Here is a 20842-nt window from a genome sequence, read left to right as displayed (position 1 = left end):
AGACCGCCAGCCCGTGGGAATAATTCAAACGAAACAGGTTTTTCACACACATGCAAGTTGTTTTTTAAGAACACAAACCCTCACGCAACCTCTTCCCTGATAAAAGTGCGCTCCCACATCAAGCAGAAGCAGAGCATTTCATAACAAAGGCAGCCCTGCCTCATGCAGACCCATTACAAATCGCAGGTTAAAGCAAGTTGAGGTTCATCCTATTTTTTTAAGCTATTAGCCGCTTTGTGAGGAAGACTAAGAATTTGGCAAACCCCAGCCTCTGTAGACACCATTTTTGAGGTTTGCATCTGCACCCTGTCCCCAGTCTTTTGCATTCAATAGCAAACAAGCTACTGTACTTCTGGGAGGTCCTTCAAGGCCATATGTGGGAGATACAGAAACCTGTCTCCTGCAAGTAGCTGGGCCAAACTGCCCAAGACCAACAGGAATGTCATTCCAAGCTTTAAAAAAGACAAAATCATGTCATTGAACCTGAGCTTCTTTATTGAATCCAGAAACAACCTCAAAAATAAATTAATGAAAATTTCATGTTTTCTGAACGCCAAAGTTTTTTCTTAATTTCGTTCTTTTAAAACTGCCTTTTAAATTAATTCAGCAATATTTTTAAACTCTGGCAAACCGACAAATATCAGTCGAGAGTCTGTTGTTTAAATCACTTTGGAACAGGTGCTCGCTTTACCCTCCGGGGTGCTCCTCTGCCTCCAGAACGCGGGTCTCCTAAACCCTGTCCATCCTTTCTCTGCGCCTTGGCTGGTGGGAGGGGTTTCTGCGTAGGGGCCCTCAGCACCCCCCCGTAACATTTTCAAGAATAAGCGCACCCCTCCTTCTAGATTAGTGATTCTCTAACGTCAGAGAGCAGAACTCCCCCGGGTGCTGGTTGACATGCAGAGTTCCGGGCCCTACCCCAGAGATGGGGTTTGTCTGTCTGGATCGGAGAGGGACTCTGATTATTAAACATCACCCTCCTCCTACCCGCTCTCCCCGCCCTGGGTTTCTTTGGCTGGAGGTCCACAGCTTTGCAGTTTGAAGGTGACAGGCCAGACCATAGAGAGAAACGGCATCCCGTGAGCCTTCGGAGAGGACGTGTCTCCTCGGAGGCCCTCTGCGAAACGGCGGCACGCAGATCACGGAAGCAGACAGCGTGGCCAGCACCTGTTCCGCCAAGTCATCCCTGTGATGAGCTGGGCCAGGGGGAGAGGACCAGCCCCTTCCCCTTCCGCTCTCCCCGTCTCCCACACCTTTCAGGGCTGGGGCCCAGCCCCATCTCCCTTGCCGCCTCCGGTTCATCCTTTTCTAAAAGATGCAGCAGCTTAAATCTAAACCGGTGTGTGCGTGGGGGGGAGGGTCCCTGCTTACCGGGTCCACCTTCTTCATACCCATGCAACCCTCCGTGATCACGCCAGAGTGTAACAACGAGTCGTCTCCATGACAACCGACAGGGTGTCACGGACACAGGATCACGACTCCACCGCGTGGAGATTCCAGAGCAGGGGTTGGGGGTGGCGACCCCCGCACACCCAGACTGCAAAGCGGGGAGCCCCTCTTCCTTCCCGCCGGTGCCGGGCCCCTGCCCGACCTCTCCCGCTCAGGGGCGCAGTGAGAATGGAGCCGGGGGTGGATTTTTACGGAGATCCCCGTCTCACGGGGCGGATGGTGGCAGGCTCGGCGCCACCGGCGCCCTCCAGCCCCAGCGCCTGACTCCCAGCCCGCCGGCCGCGCAGGGCCCGGAGCGGGGGCGGGGAGCGGGCGGGCCCCGAGGGGCGCAAGTCCCACCTCCGGGGCGGCGCCGGGCGCGGGGAGTGTCAGGAAGAGGAAGAGCGCGCCAGAGGCGGTGCGGGCGCGCGGCGAGCGAGCAGGGGCCGGGCCGAGTCGATCGCCGCGCGGGCCACCATGGCCACGGACGAGCTGGCCAGCAAGCTGAGCCGGCGGCTGCAGATGGAGGGCGAGGGCGAGGGCGGCGGCGAGGCCCCCGAGCAGCCCGGCCTGAACGGGGCGGCGGCGGCGGCGGCCGGGGCGCAGGACGAGGCGGCCGAGGCGCTGGGCAGCGCGGACGACGAGCTGAGCGCCAAGCTGCTGCGGCGCGCCGACCTCAACCAGGGCATCGGCGAGCCCCAGTCGCCCAGCCGCCGCGTCTTCAATCCCTACACCGAGTTCAAGGAGTTCTCCAGGAAGCAGATCAAGGACATGGAGAAGATGTTCAAGCAGTGAGTGCCCCCACCATCACCCCGCCAGCCGCCTCGGGCCCCAACCCCGACCCCGCGCCGCCCCGGGACCCCTGCTGCCAGCCTGGCTCCCCGAATCCCGGCCACCGGGGATGGGGACCCTGCTGCCAGCCTGGCTCCCCGAATCCCGGCAACCGGGGATGGGGACCTGGCAGCCCCTTCCAGATAAACACGAGCTGAACCCTCCACCCCACCAGGCGAAGGGTCCGGGCATCCCCAGGCCCTGGCTCGCAACCCCTCGCTGGGTGACAGGGTGACGGGGTGACGCCGCCCCCAGTGCACCAGACACATGCACCGGAGTGGGGGACCCGGAGGCTCCGTCTAGATCATCACGAGCCCGAGGAGCCCCCGCTATCCCTGGTTACCTGGCTCTGAACACTCCGGGTCGCTGGCCTAGGACCTGCCCTGTTAGTGACGTTCCCCCCACCATCTGACACTGAGACTGAGGACTCCCCAGGCGTCCCTTCCGCCCCCCACAAGCTACTCAAATCCCCCCCCACCCCAAAACCCCTCCCCAGCGCTTGGGCAAAGGTAATCATACCCTGCACCCCATGCCCCGCACTTTCCTCACCTTGGGGTCTGTTCACTCCCTCTGCCTGTCTCAGACCCACTCCCCCCTCCCCCGTAGTTAGTTATTCAGCATCTGATAGCAAACTACATCAAAACCCTTCAGCCCCTCCCACCCCTGCCCCCCACTCTGTTAGCCAGGACCCTGAACCTTGTCCCGCAGGTGGTCTCCCTAGGGAGGGACCCCTCAGTCCCTGCCCCCCCACCCATTTTGTAGGTATGTGCAACCTCTCCCCCCCCCCACAAATATCTCCTAAGGCTCAGTCCCCTCCTCTCTGCACACACTGCCCCTCCCTTCTCTTGCCCTCACCCCAAGCCCACCCAGCCGCTTTGCTGTCACTGCCCCCTGCTTCCTTCAGAAAGTCCCATCTCTCCTCACCCCCTCCCCTGTGCCCTCCTTGCTACTGTGTGTCCCCTTCCTGCCCCACAGGGTCCCAGATGCCCCACACCTTCCTCACTTCCCAGTTGCTCCAGCCTTGCCCTTCACCCCCCATAGCCCCACACCTGTGTTCTCAGCAGGTTGGCCAGGCACCTTGGTGGGTGGACTTAGCCCTTCCCCCCCCAAAAAACACCCTACTGTCTCTGTTGAAGGACTAGAGAGAAAGGGTTCCAGGTCCACTCTGGTCATCCCTGATTCAGCCCAGTTGGGATTGAGATGGTCAGCCACGCTCCCCGCTAGCCCCCCTCCCTTTGGCACCCTTCCCACTTCCTGTCCTGCCCTTGACTTCTAGAGGGGACCCAGCCCAGGAGTCCTGGTCTGGAGTGGATCTGAGAGGAAGTGGAACTATCTGGAGGCCAGGTCTAGGGTGGAGGCCAGGTCTAAGGTGGAGGCCAGGTCTAGGGTGGAGGCCAGGTCTAGGGTGGAGGAGTCAGGCGTTCTCTGACCAGGGACAAACAGCCCAAGGCCAGGGAGGGGTGCTGGGCCCACCTTGCCCCAGGCAGGAGGAAGACCGGCTGGGGCTGTGTCTCAGCCACAGACAGCTGGCTGTCCAGCCGCAAGCAGGAAGCCCAAGAAGGTGGGGTTTTGCAACCCCAGAGCTGGATAAAGGCTCTTCCCACTTCTCACACTTGCTGCAGCTGCTGCTTCTGCATTTGGCCCCAACAACGCAGGGGAAGAGGTTTCTGGTTCCCAGACCTGGAGGGCTGGGTGCCCCATACTTTTCTAGGGGCCATCCTGGGGGGAAAGAGCCCTTGGCTCCCCTCTGGGCCTCTACCTGCCGGTCCCAGGGCCCTGTGGCTGCCTCTTTGACTCGACTTGTTGGGAGTTCTGAAGTTTCTTGCCAGCCAGAGGTTGGCACCGTCGGGAAAGCAAGGAAATCTCCCAACAAGGACATTTCCGGGGTTTCCAGGAGGTAAAGATTTCCAGAATTCTGGCAGGAATAGATTGAAATTTCCTTGAGCTCAGGATGTGTGTCGCTTCACTGTCTAGAGCAGTGGTTCTCAACCTGTGGGTCGCAACCCCTTTGGGGGTCGAACGACCCTTTCACAAGGGTTACCTAAGACCATCGGAAAACACATATATAATTACATACTGGTTTTGTGGTTAATCACTATGCTTTAATTATGTTCAATTTGTAACAATGAAATTGGGGGTCACCACAACATGAGGAACTGTATTAAAGGGTCACGGCATTAGGAAAGTTGAGAACCGCTGGTCTAGCGCTTCCTTGTCAAGGCTGCCGCGGAGTGCAGGCGAGGTTACTCAGCGCAGCCGCGATCCCTGCATCAGTAGCACCAAGGCACTAAGGAGCTCACTGATCCTCCGAGCCACGGGGCCATCATTCCCACGGCACAGTTGGGGAGTTTGAGCACAGATGTAACTTGTCAGGATCTGAACCCGGGTCTCTGACTCCAAAACCCATGCTCTTCCTTCCTTTCCGCGTTTCCCGTCACAGCCATCGGCTTCCACGTGGAAAAACACACGCCTCCAACACCCCTTCATGTTCACGGGTGATTTTCTGCCTTGTGGAGCCACCCAGCACCAGCCTCCTCCTCTCCCCGGGAGCCCTCCTTCTCTTGGGGTTCCACAGCATCCCTCCCCGCCCTCAAGAAAAACATGGGCTGTTTGGGAGAGCCCAGCCACCCCCCAGAGCAGGGCCTTGGGGCCGTGGCTGGGGGGAGTGGGCTCGAAGCTGCCTTTGCAGAACCAGCTGGCTTTTTGCAGAGGCTGTTTTTGGTGTTAGTTTGACGAGAACTTTGATGAAGACTTGGGGGAGTTGAACCCTAGCAGGCCGCCTCTTGGCACCGCTGCGGCTTGCTTGCTGGGGCGCGTTGGGAGGGGTGAGGGGCAGGAAGGGGCCCGGGAGCTGGACTTCTAGGGAAGGAAGTGCTGCCCGCTGGGGGCCCTGGCCTGAATGGAAAGCTGCAGACTTTGTATTCAAGGAAACAAGGCTCCACTGTGCCAGCCGAGCCCAGCCCGCCCAGGCCGGTGGTGAGCCGCCAGCAGCCAGGCTCTCGTGGAGGACAAAACCCCCGTTCTGCTTCTGCTGCCTGCGAGGGGCTGCAACCCGCCGGGTCCCAGCCGGGCCTCCAGACCACAGCCAGGGCTCTGCCGAGCGACTTCCACCCTGGTCCCCAGCTCCCGGGGCAGGGAGGGGGGTCCGGCCCTCCTGGGAAGCCGTCCACCAGAGCCCTGTGCAGGAGACGGGAGGTCAGAGGGAGCTGGGAGCCGGCCTTTCCTTGGAGGCCAGGAGCCTGGGCGTCTTGTGGCTCTGCCCCCGAGTCACCGAGTGCGCCTGCCCTCCCTGGGCCTCAGTCTCCCCACCTGTCAAGGAGCAGGCTCTCCCTGATGATTCCCAAAGGGCATTCGGCAGCGGCCTGATTACCGAGGGGTCCTGAGCCCTTCTAGGTGGCAGGGCTGCCTCCCGGGGTCTTCCAGTCCATCCATCCGTGTTCGACGGCAGATGCTTCCTGAGGAGGGAGGCGGGGGGAGCGAAGGGGGCGGGGGACAGGGACTCTCCACCGTCACTGACCTCACGCACAGCCATGCGGGTTCCAGCAGGGACAGGCCTCGAGGGTTGGCCCCAGCCCTTCTCCCCATTTTACAGAGGCGGAAACTGAGACCCAGAAAGGTGCAGTGATTTGCTTGGGGTCACAGGGAGGTCTTCAGTGGCTGAACCAGAGCATCCTTGCTGGACAGTGGGGATAACGGTGCCCACTTCTGGGGCTGAAGCTCCGTGAGGTGACGCAGGTAGAGCTCTGGCGCCGGCCGGCACGTGGGTGCACCACGTCAGCGGAGCCTGGACACTCAGTCCTCCCTCCCTGTGCAGCTTGGGCTGCGTCCACTGCCTCTAATCCACCCACTCCCCCAGGGCTGTCTCTGGAACCCTCCAGACAAGGGGGGAAGGTGTGGCCCCAGAGAGCATCAAGGAGGGCCCTCTGGGCTGGCAACAGCCTGCGTGGGACTCTGCAGTGTTTTGTAAGCGGAGACCTGCCAGAGACGTAGGCAGCCGTGTAATTCTGAACCGGCTGCGGAATCTGAGGAAGATGCCCTAGTTCCCTGCCTTGCCCAGCCCGGTCCCCAGCCACCTCATCTCATGACCCCTTGCGTCAGAGGAGGCTTCCCTCTCCTGGACTCCTCCTCCCTCCTGTCCTGCCCTCCCTCCTCTTCACCTGCTCAGATCCTTGCCACTCACAGCACCCCCCACCTCCTTCCTGGAAGGCAGTGTGGTGCAGTGGTTAGGGGAAGGGCCTTTGGACTCTGCGGCTCTGGGTCCTGGGACGGAATGCTGAACCCTTTCTGAGCCTCAGTTCCTCACCCCAGGACAGGGAGAATCATGGCACCCCCCTCACAGGGGTGGCCTGTAGTACGTAACCCAGTGCTTGGCACGAAGTCAGGCCTTCGTGAGTTCCTGTCACCAGGCTGCCTCCACCTACCCCCAGGGAGTTCCTGGGCTGGCAGCGAGCCTGATTTGGGCCCGAGTGACAGAGACCCCGCAAGGCAGGCGCACCTGCTGACAGACGCTCTGATTGACAGCTCCACGTGGCTTTGATAAATAGCAAAAATGGGGACAGGAATTCATTATCACGTAGTTACGCGGAAGGCGGGTGGCAGGAAATGGGGAAGAGCAGACAGCGGCTCCGGAGTGGTACAAAAGCAGAACTCCGACGCCCAGATTCTCTGAGCCTCGGTTTCCCCCAGGGCTGCAGCACGTGCCAGGTGAAGTTCTGAGGATTAAATTCTAAAAGTCCTAAGCCTTTGTAGAGTCCACCATCGGGTCTGGTCTGTGGGTCTTGGGGAACATAGGTGGTGATTCTGAAAGACCTCAAGTCCACTCTTTGGATCACTCATCTAACAGACGTTACATTAAGGTTCTGCTGTGTGGGCTAGAGATGGGAGGTTCCATTTCTTTATTTCTCCCGTGAGCACTGAAGTTCTAAGGGATTGCCATGACCAGTGGTCGGCAAACTGCGGCTCGCGAGCCACATGCGGCTCTTTGGCCCCTTGAATGTGGCTCTTCCTAAGCCTTAGGAGTACCCTAATTAAGTTCATAACAATGTACCTACCTATATAGTTTAAGTTTTAAAAATTTGGCTCTCAAAAGAAATTTCAATCGGTGTACTGTTCATATCTGGCTCTGTTGACTAATGAGTTTGCCGACCACTGGCCATGACGCTGGGCTCTCCGCAGCCAGCCCCTGCCTCCACACCCTCTCCCTGTTCAATGGAGCCACACCAAGGTCAGTTAAGGAGCCCCTGTGTGTTATTTCAGAAACTGGATTTAATCCTCACACCCGCACAGTGAGGTGAGTCCTGTCCTTATTATCCCCATTTGCCAGAGGAGGACATTGAGGCTCAAGGAGGTGGCAGGATTAGAACCAGGTCCAGGGAGCTCCTGGGGCCACGTGAGGGCTGTGTTTATGGTTGGGGGACAGGAGACTTTCGGAGCTTCAGGGGGAGACCCTCTGGGGGATGCGGAGGTTGGGACCTCCCACCAGCAGCAGCCAGAAGCGTGACTCTCTGGGGAGAGAGGATTTCCAACCTCGTTGTTCACCCTCTGCTCGCCCTCCTTCCCTTATGGTTCTGAGTCACCTTTCTCCTCCCCCGGGTTCCCGGCAGCCTTCTCTCCTCCCTGCCCTCTGGGCCCAGGGCCGGCTTCAGCTGTCCGGGCTCTGGGAGGCCAGGCCCTGCTGCCTCGGGAGGTTAAAGGCCTTTCCTGCCAGGGGAGGGCGTCGCTGCCACCTCAGCAGGGACGGTCCCCACACCCTCCAGCAGCTGAGTTCCCTCTGGCTGCCGGGCAGCCTTCTGCTGGGCTGACTTCTGCTTTTCAAGGCCTGCAGAGAAGTGGGGGTTCAGTGCCAGGAAGGAGGCCTGTGTGGAGACCCAGCTCCAGCCCTCCCCAGCACTCGGCCTTCCTCTGATTGAAAGGGCCCCTCCCTTCCAGGCACTGTATCTCTTTCATCCTCCTTTAACACCCTGTGAAATTATCATCACCCATTTCACCGATAAGCAGACTGAGCCTCCAGGAGCTTCACATGACTTGTCCAAAGCCACACAGCTCGACAGGAACATGAGATAGGACTTGAAATCAGGTCTGCCTCGACTCCAAGTCCCTGGCTCCCATGGGACCCAGATAGGGCAGCACCCGCATCGCTCAGGAGCTGGTGGAAATGCAGATGCCCAGGTGCCGCCCCAGATCTACTGGATCAGAATCGGCATTTTAACCAGATCCACCGGGTGTGCATGTTGAGAGCGGGAGGGAGGGAGGCGGTTCAGGGTGAGCGGACAGGAAGCCCACCGCTGACACTAGGGGAGGGTGTTGCCCCCCCCCCCAGGCCAGCGTGAAGTGGTTGAACCCCCCACTTCGGATGTTCCCAAGCCCCGACAGCCCCCCGCAGGTTGCCATCAGCTTGGGGTCTCCCACTGGATCCTCAGAGCAGCACATGCGTGTGAGCACACACACCCTTGGCTGACGCAGGGCAACAGGTTACCTTTCAGATTCTGCAGATAAGACAAGAGGAAGTGGTGAGCGGCTGGGTTTTCCCTGCATGAGTCAGGCAGTCTCTGGTGGGGGCGTGCGGAACGGATGGGCACTGCCAAGCAGTCGTCACCCAGCATGTGTGCATCCACCCTGGTGAGGGGAGGCTGGCAGGGCCAGGCTGGCTGTATGTAACAGCAAAGCCAGGATTTTTCTCTCTGGCAGAACGTCCCTGCCCCCAAGGGACCTAGGTTTCTATTTCGTAAGACAAAGAGTAGAGGCCTGTGAGCTACTGGGGCCTCCCCAGACAAGATGGGGGAGGACCAGGTCTGTGAATGCTGAGACCAAAGCCAGGGTGGGGGAGGGGGGGGGGCGGGCGGCGGGAGGACGTGGGAGGGAAGACGGGTTCTTGGTCCATAAACACCACCTCCAGTTGTCTGTCTTCCTGGACTCCGGTGGGCAGAGGGGCCATCAGCAAAGGCCTAGGATGGGAATCAGAAGAGACAGATCGGGGTCCCCTGTGCTCCCAAACCAGCTGCTCCTGCCTTCCCCTTGTGCAGTAGCTGCCATAGCTCCTCATCTGCCACCGGGCTGTGCAGCACAGCTGACGGATGGGGAGGGCCAAAGCCAAAACGGGCTGCCTGAAGGAGGCAGTGAGCCTCCCGCCCTCAGTAGTATGTCAGACACCAAGCCGGAAAACCACATTTACAATCTGACCCTCACAAATGGCTACATGAGGTGGCCTCCAGCATCCCCGCCCCAGCCTGGGCTTCTCTGCTACAGGGTCTTGTAGGCATCAGAATGTAGCACAGTAGTTAAAAGTGCGTGTTTTCCAGCAGGCCTGGGTTCGGACCCCAGCTATGTTCCTGTGAACTGTGGCTTCAGCCAAGTCACTTCCTCCCTGAGCCTCAGTCTCTTCATCTGTATTATGGGGATATTTATGCCTGCTTCACAGAGTTCCTGTGAGGATCTGATTCAGAACACGTGCACAGTGCCTGGCACATAGTAAGTGCTCAGTAAAGAGTAGGCACTGATAACCTTCTTATGAAATGGGGACACCACTGTCCACTGCAGGAGCCAGCCACTGCCCACCCGCATGACTCCTGGCTATCAGAACCGGCCGGGAGGGTGGAGAAGCAGCCGGCTGGTGGGACCTGCTCTTCCCAAAGGACAAAGTCCGCCTGGGTGGTGGCTGGCTGTGCCACTTTCAAGGACGGATGGGAGGGGATTTTGTCACCAGCATCCCGGGCGGCAGCTGCCGAGCCCTCCCCGTTGAGAACTATTCAGGGGGAGGCGGGGAGGAATGTGGGCACGGTGCCAGGTGCAGCCACCTCCCTCCAGTGCTGGAGAAAAGTGCTGAGCTCCCAGCCCGGGAGCTTTGTTGCCAGTCTTGCCGACGGAATTGGGCCTCCCAGGCAGGCCCCACTCCGGGCTCTCAGCCCAGCCTCCTCTCGCCCTGCAAACTTGAGAATTCAGGACCCTCCATGGGACCAGGAAGAAGAAGGAGGCAGGTAGGCAGAGAGGACAGATTTTGGAATCTTGAGAGCTGCCAACTGTGTGACCCTGGGCTGGTTGCTGCCCGCTCTGGGCCCCAGTGTCCCCACATAACATGAAGGGGGTAGACCAGGCTATTCAGATGGCTCTCCTGTGCCAACTCTTTCCCTGGATCTTCTGAGTCACCTGCAGCTTCCATTCCAGCTCAGGGAGAGAACTGATGGATGAGAGGCCTTCCCCAGCCAGGGAGATGCCTGTCTCCCTCCAGCCTAGAGCATCATTCTCTCCTGTGTGGCCAGTCGCCCACCTGCTGTGGCGCAATGACAGTCCCTGCCTTTGTCGCTTCCCTCCCTGTCAGAGGAGGGACAGGAGAATAATCTAGGCCCGGGCTCCTCTCTCCCTCTGCCCAACAGGAGAGTGAAGGACTGCGTCCTGCTATCTTTCCACCTCCCCCAGGGGCCGGGTCTTTGAATCAGGCCTAGTGGGGGAGGTGGTGGGACCTTCAGAGGAGGGGGAGATGCTGGAGGGACCTCAGGGACACCTTGTCCACCCCCTGCCTCCCGGCCAGCCTACAAAGGGCATGTCCACCCAGCATGCACCGTCAGGCCTGGTACCAGGGGAGAAGCCGTTGTATTTCTTATTATCATTAACGTTATTGTCACAATTATGTGCAAAGTACTTAACATAGTGTCTGGCTCTCAAAAGGTTCTCAATGACCACCGTTGTTATAATGAAATTAGCAGCTTTTAAGCACTTAGTGTATGAGGCGTTTTATATCTATAATCTCATTTAATCTTTGATCCTGAAGGTAGATATTAACAATAATAGACTTATTTTTTTTAATTATTTATTTGTATTAATTAAGTGCTTACCATAGGCTAGGACAGCTGTGGGCAAACTACAGCCCACGGGCCGGATCCGGCCTGTTTGAAATGAATAAAACTAAAAAAAAAAAAAAAAAAAAAAGACCATTCCCTTTTATGTAATGATGTTTACTTTGAATTTATATTAGTTCACACAAACACTCCATCCATGCTTTTGTTCTGGCCCTCCGGTCCAGTTTAAGAACCCATTGTGGCCCTCCGGTCCAGTTTAAGAACCCATTGTGGCCCTTGAGTCAAAAAGTTTACCCACCCCTGGGCTAGGATCTGTGCTAGGATCTCTTTTAACCCTTTCCTCAATCCTGAGATGGGTCTGCTGATACCCAGGATGGGAAAATGGAGGATTTCAGAGCCAGTTGATTTGACCAGGATCACCCAGCCAGCAGGTGGCAGGTCAGAGGTTCGGACCCAGGTCAGTCTCAGCAGAGTTGATGTGAGCGCAAACCTTCAAGGTCATCTTCAGGTTAACCCTGGTACCTGGCTGAGCCCACCCTCATCAGAGCCCCGGGCACATGTGGGTGCCCGCTCCCCCGGGGATCTCATGGGAACAGCCTTCTCCAATGTCACCTCTGGGGGCCCGGCTCCCACCCTAGCACCTGGCCTCTCTCTGACCTCCATCACCCCCGCCCCCTTGGCTATCAATCCACTGGCACTTTGGCCAGTCCCTGCATTGCCCCCCTGGGGGCTGGAGCCTGCCCAGGATGGGGCCCAGGCTCAGTAATTGATCGCCCTTTGATTGATGCAGGCGGCGGTTCAAGCTGTGGTTTAGGCTGCAGCGCAGCCAGGCCCAGGAGCTGCCAGAGACCAAGAAATCCAGAGCCCAAGTTTCCGTCCAAGTTTGGACACTCTATCTGCACTTCCTCTGAAACTAAGCCACCAGTGGCTGCGGGAGAAACCCGGCCGCTTGAGCAGTAAATAAAGCTGGGCTCAGGAGAGGGTGGGCCGGCGGAGAGTGGAGTGTGGGAATCGGAGGGAGGGGGTTCAAATCCCCGGCCTGCTGGTTACCGGGCCAGTGCCTTCACCTCTACAGCCCTGGTTCCCCCCTCATCCCATGGGGACATGCTGCTGACCTCCCAGGATGGCTGAGCGCAGAGGGTGTAAAGAGAACGTGCCTGCTACACAGTAGGAGCTTGCTAACGGCAACTGCATCTTGTTAAGGTGGTGGCGGCTGCCATTTCTGGAGCCAGCTCTATATGCAGGTGCTGAGTGCTGGCGTGCATGAACCCAGCCCTCACAGTGGCCCTGTGAGAGTCGCCAGGATGGCTGGAGGCTTACATGGCACCGGCTCCTGGAACCCAGGCAGCCTGCACTGGCCCTGACATGTCCCTGACCTTCACGGGAGCCCAAGTTCAGGAAGCAGTAGGAGCCTTGTTTTCCTAGGAGGGGAGTCCCTAGGAAAGCTGACGTCCTCACCAGGCTGTTTCCACCCTGTCGCGAAGGGTGACGCAGCGGCCACCCAGCCCGCTCCCAACTGGCAAACAGCCTCCAAAGATGGAAGGAGGGGCTGCTGCCTTGCCCCCCCCCCCCCCCCCCGCCCAAAAAAAAGTTCTTCCAGCTCTAAGTAGAGCCGGGACCATGGATGGGATCATGGGCCTGCCCAGCCCTCCAGACTCCCACAGCCCTCTACACACTCGCATCTGCTTCCAGCCCAGCGATGGCCACTACCCTAGGGACCGCTGGCCCGTCCATCCCCATTCCACCCGCTCGCGTGGTGGGGAAGGAGCCCTGAGGATCCTGTGTTCCATGTGCCGCACCATTTCCAACCACTGACTCACTCTCTCGGGAACTATTTATACCCCTTGCACAAATGCTCCCCTCAGCGCTCCAGGCAGGCGTCTCTGTTCTGCCGGCAGCCCCAGGACATGTGGAGCGGGGCTGGGCCCAGAGCACATGTGCAGGTTTATGAGCCAGACACATTGTGGGGGGAAGGGATAGCCCAGCTCTCTTTTTTTGCTGCTGTGTGACCTTGGGCAGGACACTGAACCTCTCTGAGCCTCCATTATAAAGTACTTGTTTTTTTAATATTTTTTTTTATTGATTTCAGAGAGGAAAGGAGAGGGAGAGAGAGGCAGAAACACACCAGTGATGAGAGAGAATTATTGATCGGCTGCCTCCTGCACGCCCCCAGGTTATTGAGCCTGCAACCGGGAATGTGCCCTGACTGGGAATCGAACCGTGACCTCCTGGTTCAGAGGTGGATGCTCAACCACTGAGCCACGCCGGCTGGGCAAAAATAAGGTTATTTTGAGAATTAAGTAAAATAAAGTATGTCACGTTCCTGGCACAAGGACAGATTTCAAAGAGTAGTTGCTGTTAGATGTCCAAAGTTGTGTGAAGTTCATGTGTAACCAGAGAAGTAAAGGGGGCTGGGGAGCCCCAAGGAGGGCAGAGGATTGAGATGGGTGTTTAGGTAGGAATGTCCAGTCTTCAGCATATAGGTTTCTGGAACTCAGCCCCTCTGTCACCCAGCCAGCTTGAGGCCTTGGGGACTGCACAAGGTTTCTTTAGGCTCAGAAGGGCCATTCTCCCAGCCCTGCGACCACTCCCAGCCCAGCAGGAGACAGGCAGGCCGAGGTCTGCTTAGCCTGATAGAGGGCCCACCTGGTCTGTGCAAACAACACCCACGTCTGCCGAGCTCTGCGCTCCACGGCAGCGCCTCCCCCGCCGGGGGCCGGGGGACAGGGCTGGAGGCCAGCTCCCACCCAGGCTCTGACACAGGAGGCCAGTTGAGAGGGACGCTGAGACTCCACTCCCCACCCCATCCTGTCTGTGCCAGGCCCTGGGTGGTAGAAAGAGACCTGTACCATGTAGAGCAGAGACCCTGTCGTCACCTAATCACGGCTCCAGGCCTCTCCAGCCACCAGCCATACCCCTCAGCTCGCTGCAGGCACCCTGCACAGCTCGCTCCCTGGGCACACCCAGCCACCCCCCGGGAAAACTAAAAGTGGCCCTCCCTCCTGTGACCTCTGGGCCTGCCCTGTGACACGTGGCACCTTCTGCCTCCCTCCTGGGAGGGGGCATGGAGTAGGAGAGAGATGGGGCACAATGCCCCTCAGGTAACCCTGGAGATGGTTAGTGAGCGCTAACATGAGAGCCCACGCCCCCTATCCGTACCCCCATGGTATTGTGAACTTCTTCTCCCTGCTTGTTCCTATCTCATTCAGCACAGAGAGGCTATGGTTTCAGGTTCCCTGTACAGCAGGCTTGCCCCAAACCGTACTGTTTAACATGCAGGAGGCCACCAGGCCGTGTAGTGAGTTCCCCATCATCAGAGGTAACCAAGCACTAGTTGGGCCATAGATCAGGACTCCGCCTGGGCTGAGGTCCCCTTCAGCTGTGATGGGATGACATGTTGGTGGGTGGTGCCCTCTGAGCCCTGGCACTCTGGCTTGTGACCGCTCTGCCTGGTCAAGTATGCCGTGTCAGGGTGTCCTCAGGCCTGTCTCCTTGTGCTCACAGATACGATGCCGGCCGGGATGGCTTCATCGACCTGATGGAGCTAAAGCTCATGATGGAGAAACTTGGAGCCCCCCAGACCCATCTGGGCCTGAAAAACATGATCAAGGAGGTGGACGAGGACTTTGACAGCAAGCTCAGCTTCCGGGAGGTGAGACCCGCCCCCGCTTTGCCGTGGAGTGGCATTGTCCTTGGGCATGGGGTTTCTCTTAAGGGAGGAGGGACACCCATTTCTTCATGTCGTGAGCACTTACAGAGTGACTTCTGTATACCCGACCCTGAGTGGGCGCTGGGGGTGCAGCGAAGGCCCTGTGCCCCACGGGTCCTAGAGTGTAGAGTGGGAGACGCCAGCGTGAAATGACACAATGCTGTGTTCAGGAGGAGAGGGGGGCAGGCGGAGGGAGCGACAGGTGCTGTGGGTCCAAGAGGAGCTGAGGACTGGGGCACTTCGCACTCTGGATCTCGCTCAGGCCTCACTCTGAGAGAGGGCCCATGGCAGGCCTTCCTGGGAGGGGGAAACAGGCCCCCACCCGTGGCAGTGGCCCCCAGGCAGCATAGGGTTAAATGCCAGTGGCGGGGGGTGCCGGGAAGGGGGCCTCCAGAGAGCAAGGGCCAGGCCTTGGAGGACTAGCAGGAAGCAGAGAGGAGGCGGGGCAAGAGAAAGGGGCGGGCAGTACAGGATAAGGGTTTGGACTCAGGACATGTGTTCAGATCCTTCGTCCATTTCTGGGGCTGAGATTTGGGGCAAGTTTCTTCCTGTCCTGAACCTTCCTCATTCTGTAAAGTGGACACCATCATGTCCTGTTAGGACTCAGGAAAGGGGATGTAGAGTGAGTTAGTCTGGGGAACGTTGGAGACTACGTTAAGAGGTAACCCCAGGCCGAGTCATCAAGACTCTCAATAGCAGCTGAGTGTGGACAAGCAGGCCTGCCGTAGCCCCGCGTCCTGGGAGGACAGGAGCTGGGTCCCCTAGTCTCCCATTGTACAGATGGGCAGACTGAGGCCCAGAGAGGAAAGGAAGAACCCAGACCTCTGGCTCCCAGTCCCGGGAGCACACCTCCCAGGAAGGCCGGGCTGGGGCTGGGTGGCTCCTCTCTCTCTCTCTCTCTCTCTCTCTCTCTCTCTCTCTCTCTCTCTCTCTCTCTCGCCCTGACACCCCCTGCTTTTCTCCCCGCGGCAGTTCCTCCTGATTTTCCGCAAGGCGGCGGCTGGGGAGCTGCAGGAGGACAGCGGGCTGCACGTGCTGGCCCGCCTCTCCGAGATCGACGTCTCCACCGAGGGCGTCAAGGGGGCCAAGAGCTTCTTTGAGGCCAAGGTGAGGAATGGACGGAAGTACAGAGCCCAGGGTGCTGCCCTGACCCTGGCTCAGGGACGGGGGTGGCCGGGGTATGATAGGCCCTGGATTAGCTCGAGGGTCAGCAACCCTTCCTGCCCTGAGGGGCTGCAGACGGGAGATGGGGAACTGACGCCCAGGCTGTGATCCTTTCCCGCTGCCCCCGGGTGGATGCGAGGTGTGTATTCTTGAAGAGGGGATAGTGGCCCCTGGCCACTAATTCAGGACTGGGCCTTAAAGGGTAGGCCCAGAGACACACACTGGCTCCTGGGGCCTCTGGGAGACACTGGCCCCCGCCAGCCCCCGCCTGGAGGAAGTGTGGCGCACCCCAGAGGCCACTTCCATGCACAGCACCCTTTCAGTGCATACTCAGATGGAGGGGACAGTGGTTCCTGGATCCTGCCCTCCTTGGGCCAGAACACCCACCTTCCCTTGTTGCTCCCTCTTCCCATGTTAGCGAAGAACATTCCTTCAGAGGTCGCCTTCCGCCTCCTTCTGGGGTTGAGGGGGTGTTCGGGTCCATTGGGGGGACCCTGTGCAGCTGTCTCCCCGGGACAGGAAACGGGTTAACGATGCAGCATCTGAAGCTCCCCCGTATAGGGCCGTGCTGTGCAGCAGCCGCTGAGCCTGTTATCTCTCTCAACGAATCCACGAGGTCAGCGTTATCGAGCATCAGGCTCTCACTGGAGAAACTGAGGCTCCAGAAGTGAATGGAGAGCCCAGCCCAGGGTGGGAGGTAGTGAGAGGGGGAGCTGTGTGGGCATTGCTGGGCGGACCCCCGAGAGAGCCCACGTGGAGGCGCGGAGACCCCTCCAGCCCTGAGCCTCCTCCTCCTCCCGCCGCCCAGGTCCAGGCCATCAACGTGTCCAGCCGCTTCGAGGAGGAGATCAAGGCGGAGCAGGAGGAGAGGAAGAAGCAGGCGGAGGAGATGAAGCAGCGGAAGGCGGCCTTCAAGGAGCTGCAGTCCACCTTCAAGTAGCCGGGGCCGGGCCCGACCCAGAGCCCAGTCTGGCTGGCGGCGGGGGTCGAGGGGGGACAAAGTGGAGGTTGAGCTGGGATCCTCCCCGTGTCTGAAGGGACCATACTGAAACCTACAAACGTCTGTGAACACAGCCCGTCGAGGGTCTGGCAGGGGTGGCCCGGCCTCTCCCGCCCTCCGCCAGGTTCCTGAGGCCCAGCCCTCCCTGCGTCCTGCCCCTCTCACACCCCTGGCTGTCCCCTGCCTGCTCCAGCGCTGCTCTCTGCCCGTGAGCCTGCCCGCCACACACGCCTCTCCCTGTCACCTCCTCTCCTGCCCAGAGGCCACCTGCCCTTCACCGGCAGGCTGCACCGCCCCCTCCTAGACTGGGGGAGCGACAGATGGCAAGAATTTCGGCTGGCTCGTAGAGGGGGACCTCAGCGTGCTCCACGCCCTGCACCTGTTCCTCCAGCCCCGCCTCCTCCCTGCTGGCATAGACGGGGCGGGGGGACAGGGGAAAGGCTTCTACTTTTGTGAGGGGACCCAGGCCCTGGCACCCCACGCAACCCCAGTGCTCGGGCCCAGCCAGGAGGGTGAGGGGACAGCTGTGTCAATCTACCTCACTCTCGCAGCCATGGCAGGGAAGGCCCTGGGGGCAGAACACCACCCTAGTCCCCCAGGGACCACCTGAGGGTCCCAGGGGGCTCTGGAGAGAGCAGGGGGGCTCAGGGGGCCCCCTCATAGGAAGGAAAAACAGTGACGTCTCCACTCTCCAGGAGGCGCCCAAGAAGTGCTTTAAGAGGTTTGCCCGGACCAGGCAGTGGGGAGCAGGGGACCTCCCTGGGCCTTTCACACCCCCCTTCCCCAGAGTGACGCTCAGCGCCTTGTCACCAGCGACGGGACTATCCTGTCACCCCCACCCCGAGGAAGCATGGGGACCCCAGCCTCCCTGTGCCGCCGGCCCGGTCCCACGCAGCCCCCATGTGCTTGCTCACGTGTGTGCGTGTCTGTGTGTGTCTCTTGCTGTGTCGTGAAGCTGTGCCCGTCACCCAGTCCCAACCAGTGAATGGCCACCGAGGCCACGGTTATGCAACTTTCGGTGTGTGTCCCTGCTGTTCGGGCTCGATAACTTTATTTTAGTAAAAATGCCCCCCAAGAGTCTAAGAAGCTCCTGTCGGACATGCAGAGGTTTTATTTTTTTGGCCTTAGAATCTACAGACACTAGGGGGCACGACCCCAGCGGCAGCCCTGGCCCCGGATTGCGTTTGCCTTAGTGGATCTGTTTACACAGATGAATATAAGAAGTTCTTTTTCTTTGGCTTATTGCTTTTTTTTTTTCTCCCTTCTCACTCCTCCCCCCGCCCCTCCCAAAGAGCTACTTCTTCATTCAGTGGTACAATTATTTTTTTTTAACTAAAATAAGATAAAAATTCTATATTCTTATGTGCCTGTGGTTCTTGTTGGTTGGTGGGGAGGGAGCGGGTGGGAAGGGGGAGCGGGCTGAGGTCACCTGGGTGCCAGGGCGCTCCCGTGTCACGTCAGAAGCCAGGGATAAGGGGCCCTGCCTAATGGGAGGGGTGGAGTTTGATGGCCACCTGCTGTCACTTGATGTAGATTAACTCATGTAATCCTCACAGCCAGCCCATGGCAGGATGCTATTTCTTTCCCAGACAAGAACAGGGAGACCCAGAAGGTGTCTCAGAGGCACACAGGCAAGAAGGGTGCAGGCCAGGGCAACTGAGCCCCCAGCCTGTGCCCCCAGCCAGTTCGGGGGGGGCATACATGTCCATGGGGCCGTGGTGCACATCACTGTGGCTGGAAGTAGCATCAAAGCCATCAATATTATAAGTTGATGTACTCTCGAGTCCCCTTCCCCTCCCCCCCCCCACACACAGATACCCCAAACCTCCCCAACCTCGCACACAGGCGGGGGTAGTGGGGTGATGAGGACAGAGCCAGGGTACTCCCTGTATGACTTTGGACAGATCACCGACACACTGGGTCTCAGCTTCCCCATCTGTGTGATGCAAGGGTGGGCTAGGGTCCCAAGGCCTTCCCAGCCCTCTGGTTTCCAGGTAGAGTACCCCCTCTCCCAGGCCCAACCTAGGGTCCCTGGACTTTGGGTTTAGGCTGGGTATTACTGCCCCCGGGTGGACATGGGTGGTACTACAAAAGCCAGGATGCCCTGAGCCTGGGCTGTCCCATGCCAGGGCCCTCCCCCAATGGGTCTCAGTTGGGAGGGGGCTCTGCACAGGACCCCCCTGACTCCCAGCCTGGACAGTGGGCACAGGCTGAGGAGTGAAGAGGCCCGAAGTGATTTGGGGGTCAAGGGTGAGAAGGGAGCCCTAGCTGGTTGTGCTCAATGAATAGAGCATCGGCCTGGGGACTGAAGCTTCCCAGGTTCGATTCCGATCAAGGGCACATGCCTGGGTTCCCAGCTCGATCCCTAGTAGGAAGTAGCCAATCGATGATTCTCTCTCATCATTGATGTTTCTATCTCTCCTCCCTCTCTGAAATCAATAAAAATATATATTTTTTTTTAAAGAGCGAGAAAGCAGACAGCTCCTTAAAACCCTCCCCCGGTCCCATTTCTCAGTAAGCCTTCCCTTCCTCCCCGCTCCCCTCCCCCCCGAGTCCTGGCCACAAACCCCTCAGCCCCCAAACCGTTTCTGAACTCCCAGTATTCCATCCTGATTTTGGCAGGAGGGGGAGTTGTTGGTTTTTTTAAATCCTCACCTGAGGATACTTTTCCATTGATTCTTAGGGAGAGTGGAAGAGAGAGGGAAAGACAGGGAGAAATATCGATGTGAGAGAAACACATCGATTGGTTGCCTCCTGCATGAGCCCCGACCAGGACCCAGGCCGGGGAGGACCCTGAAACCAAGGTACATGCCCTTGACTGGAATCAAACCCGGGACCCTTCAGTCCGCAGGCCGACGCTCTATCCACTGAGCCCAACCGGCTAGGGCCATCCTGTTTTAAGGAGAAACCCTGCCAGCCCCAAGGCCCGCCCCTTAGGGACCTCACCTGGGATGTAACAGCTGCCACCGGCATGCCCTGTCCCAGCGGCGAGGAGATAAGGGCCCCAATCCATGGCACCTGCTGTTTTTCAGACTCCCCGCTGCCTCCCTGACCTTGGCCTGCTTCTCCTCAGGTCCCCTCTCCGGAGCCCAGCCTCCACCGAGTCTTGCTGGGTACTTTTCCATCGCGGCCTGACCCTGCGTGGCTGCGGGTCATTGAGGTCCCACATCCTCCGAGGCCCCGCTCCACCCTGGCAGACAAGGCCCAGCGGATGGGGCCTGGCATGGGGCAGCAGCCTCCCACTCTCAAGTCCTCAAGTGCATTTTGGAATCTGTAGAGAAGGAGTCCTTTCCAACCCGCACCCCATCAAGCTCCCACCCAGAACTAACTTCTGGTTCAGGGACACCCCAAGGAACACTTACCACCCTGCCCAGCAGGGGGCTCCAGCGATGCTGAACTGGGTCTTAGTATCCCTGAGGTCCCAGCCCTAGCACAGGGCCTCCACATAGGAGGTGCTCTGCGAATGGGGGATGAATGAATGAATGAGTCAGTGGCCGCTATGTGCATGGTATATCAGTGCCTCGCCGTCTGAGCATACAAGAGCAGAAGTCCAGGCTGAGGTCATGCCTTGGGAAAAATGGATTAAACCAGATGCTCTAAGGGACAGATTAACCCCAAACTGCTGGGGCTCCGGATGGAACCGCTGGGCACACCATAATGAGACCCACACCAAGGGCAGACCCAGATCTGCCACTCAATCTTGACCTTCCAGTCATGGACGCTTAGGACTGATAGGAACCTAAGAGTGTGTCTGGTCCTAATTGCCCATTTTAGAGATGGGGAGACTGAGGGCCTTGCAGGGAGACAACCGAGCTGGCTCTGGGTCGGAATTTGGCCAGGGGACGCCCACACCTCAGCCTCTGTTCGCCGCCCGGGAGGAGGTGCTGGGGAGCAGGGATGCCCCAAGCCCGGACAATACTA

At 58.9% G+C, this 20842-nt stretch overlaps 1 protein-coding gene across 1 annotated transcript; it reads left to right on the top strand.

The window, feature by feature from the left end:
• The first annotated feature begins 1734 nt into the window (after window positions 1-1734).
• Window positions 1735-18283, top strand: EFHD2 (EF-hand domain family member D2). Its single transcript, XM_081087263.1, has 4 exons — window positions 1735-2216; window positions 14553-14700; window positions 15730-15864; window positions 16730-18283. Exons 1-4 carry the CDS (start codon window positions 1903-1905, stop codon window positions 16859-16861), a joined length of 729 nt encoding a protein of 242 aa, XP_080943389.1. The 5' UTR covers window positions 1735-1902; the 3' UTR covers window positions 16862-18283.
• The last annotated feature ends 2559 nt before the right edge of the window (window positions 18284-20842 follow it).

Source organism: Myotis nattereri (genome assembly GCF_964212035.1).
Source record: "Myotis nattereri genome assembly, chromosome: 3".
Classification (NCBI taxonomy): Eukaryota; Metazoa; Chordata; class Mammalia; order Chiroptera; family Vespertilionidae; genus Myotis; species Myotis nattereri.
Note: the sequence above shows the minus strand (reverse complement) of the source record. Positions and strands in the feature narration are given on the sequence as shown.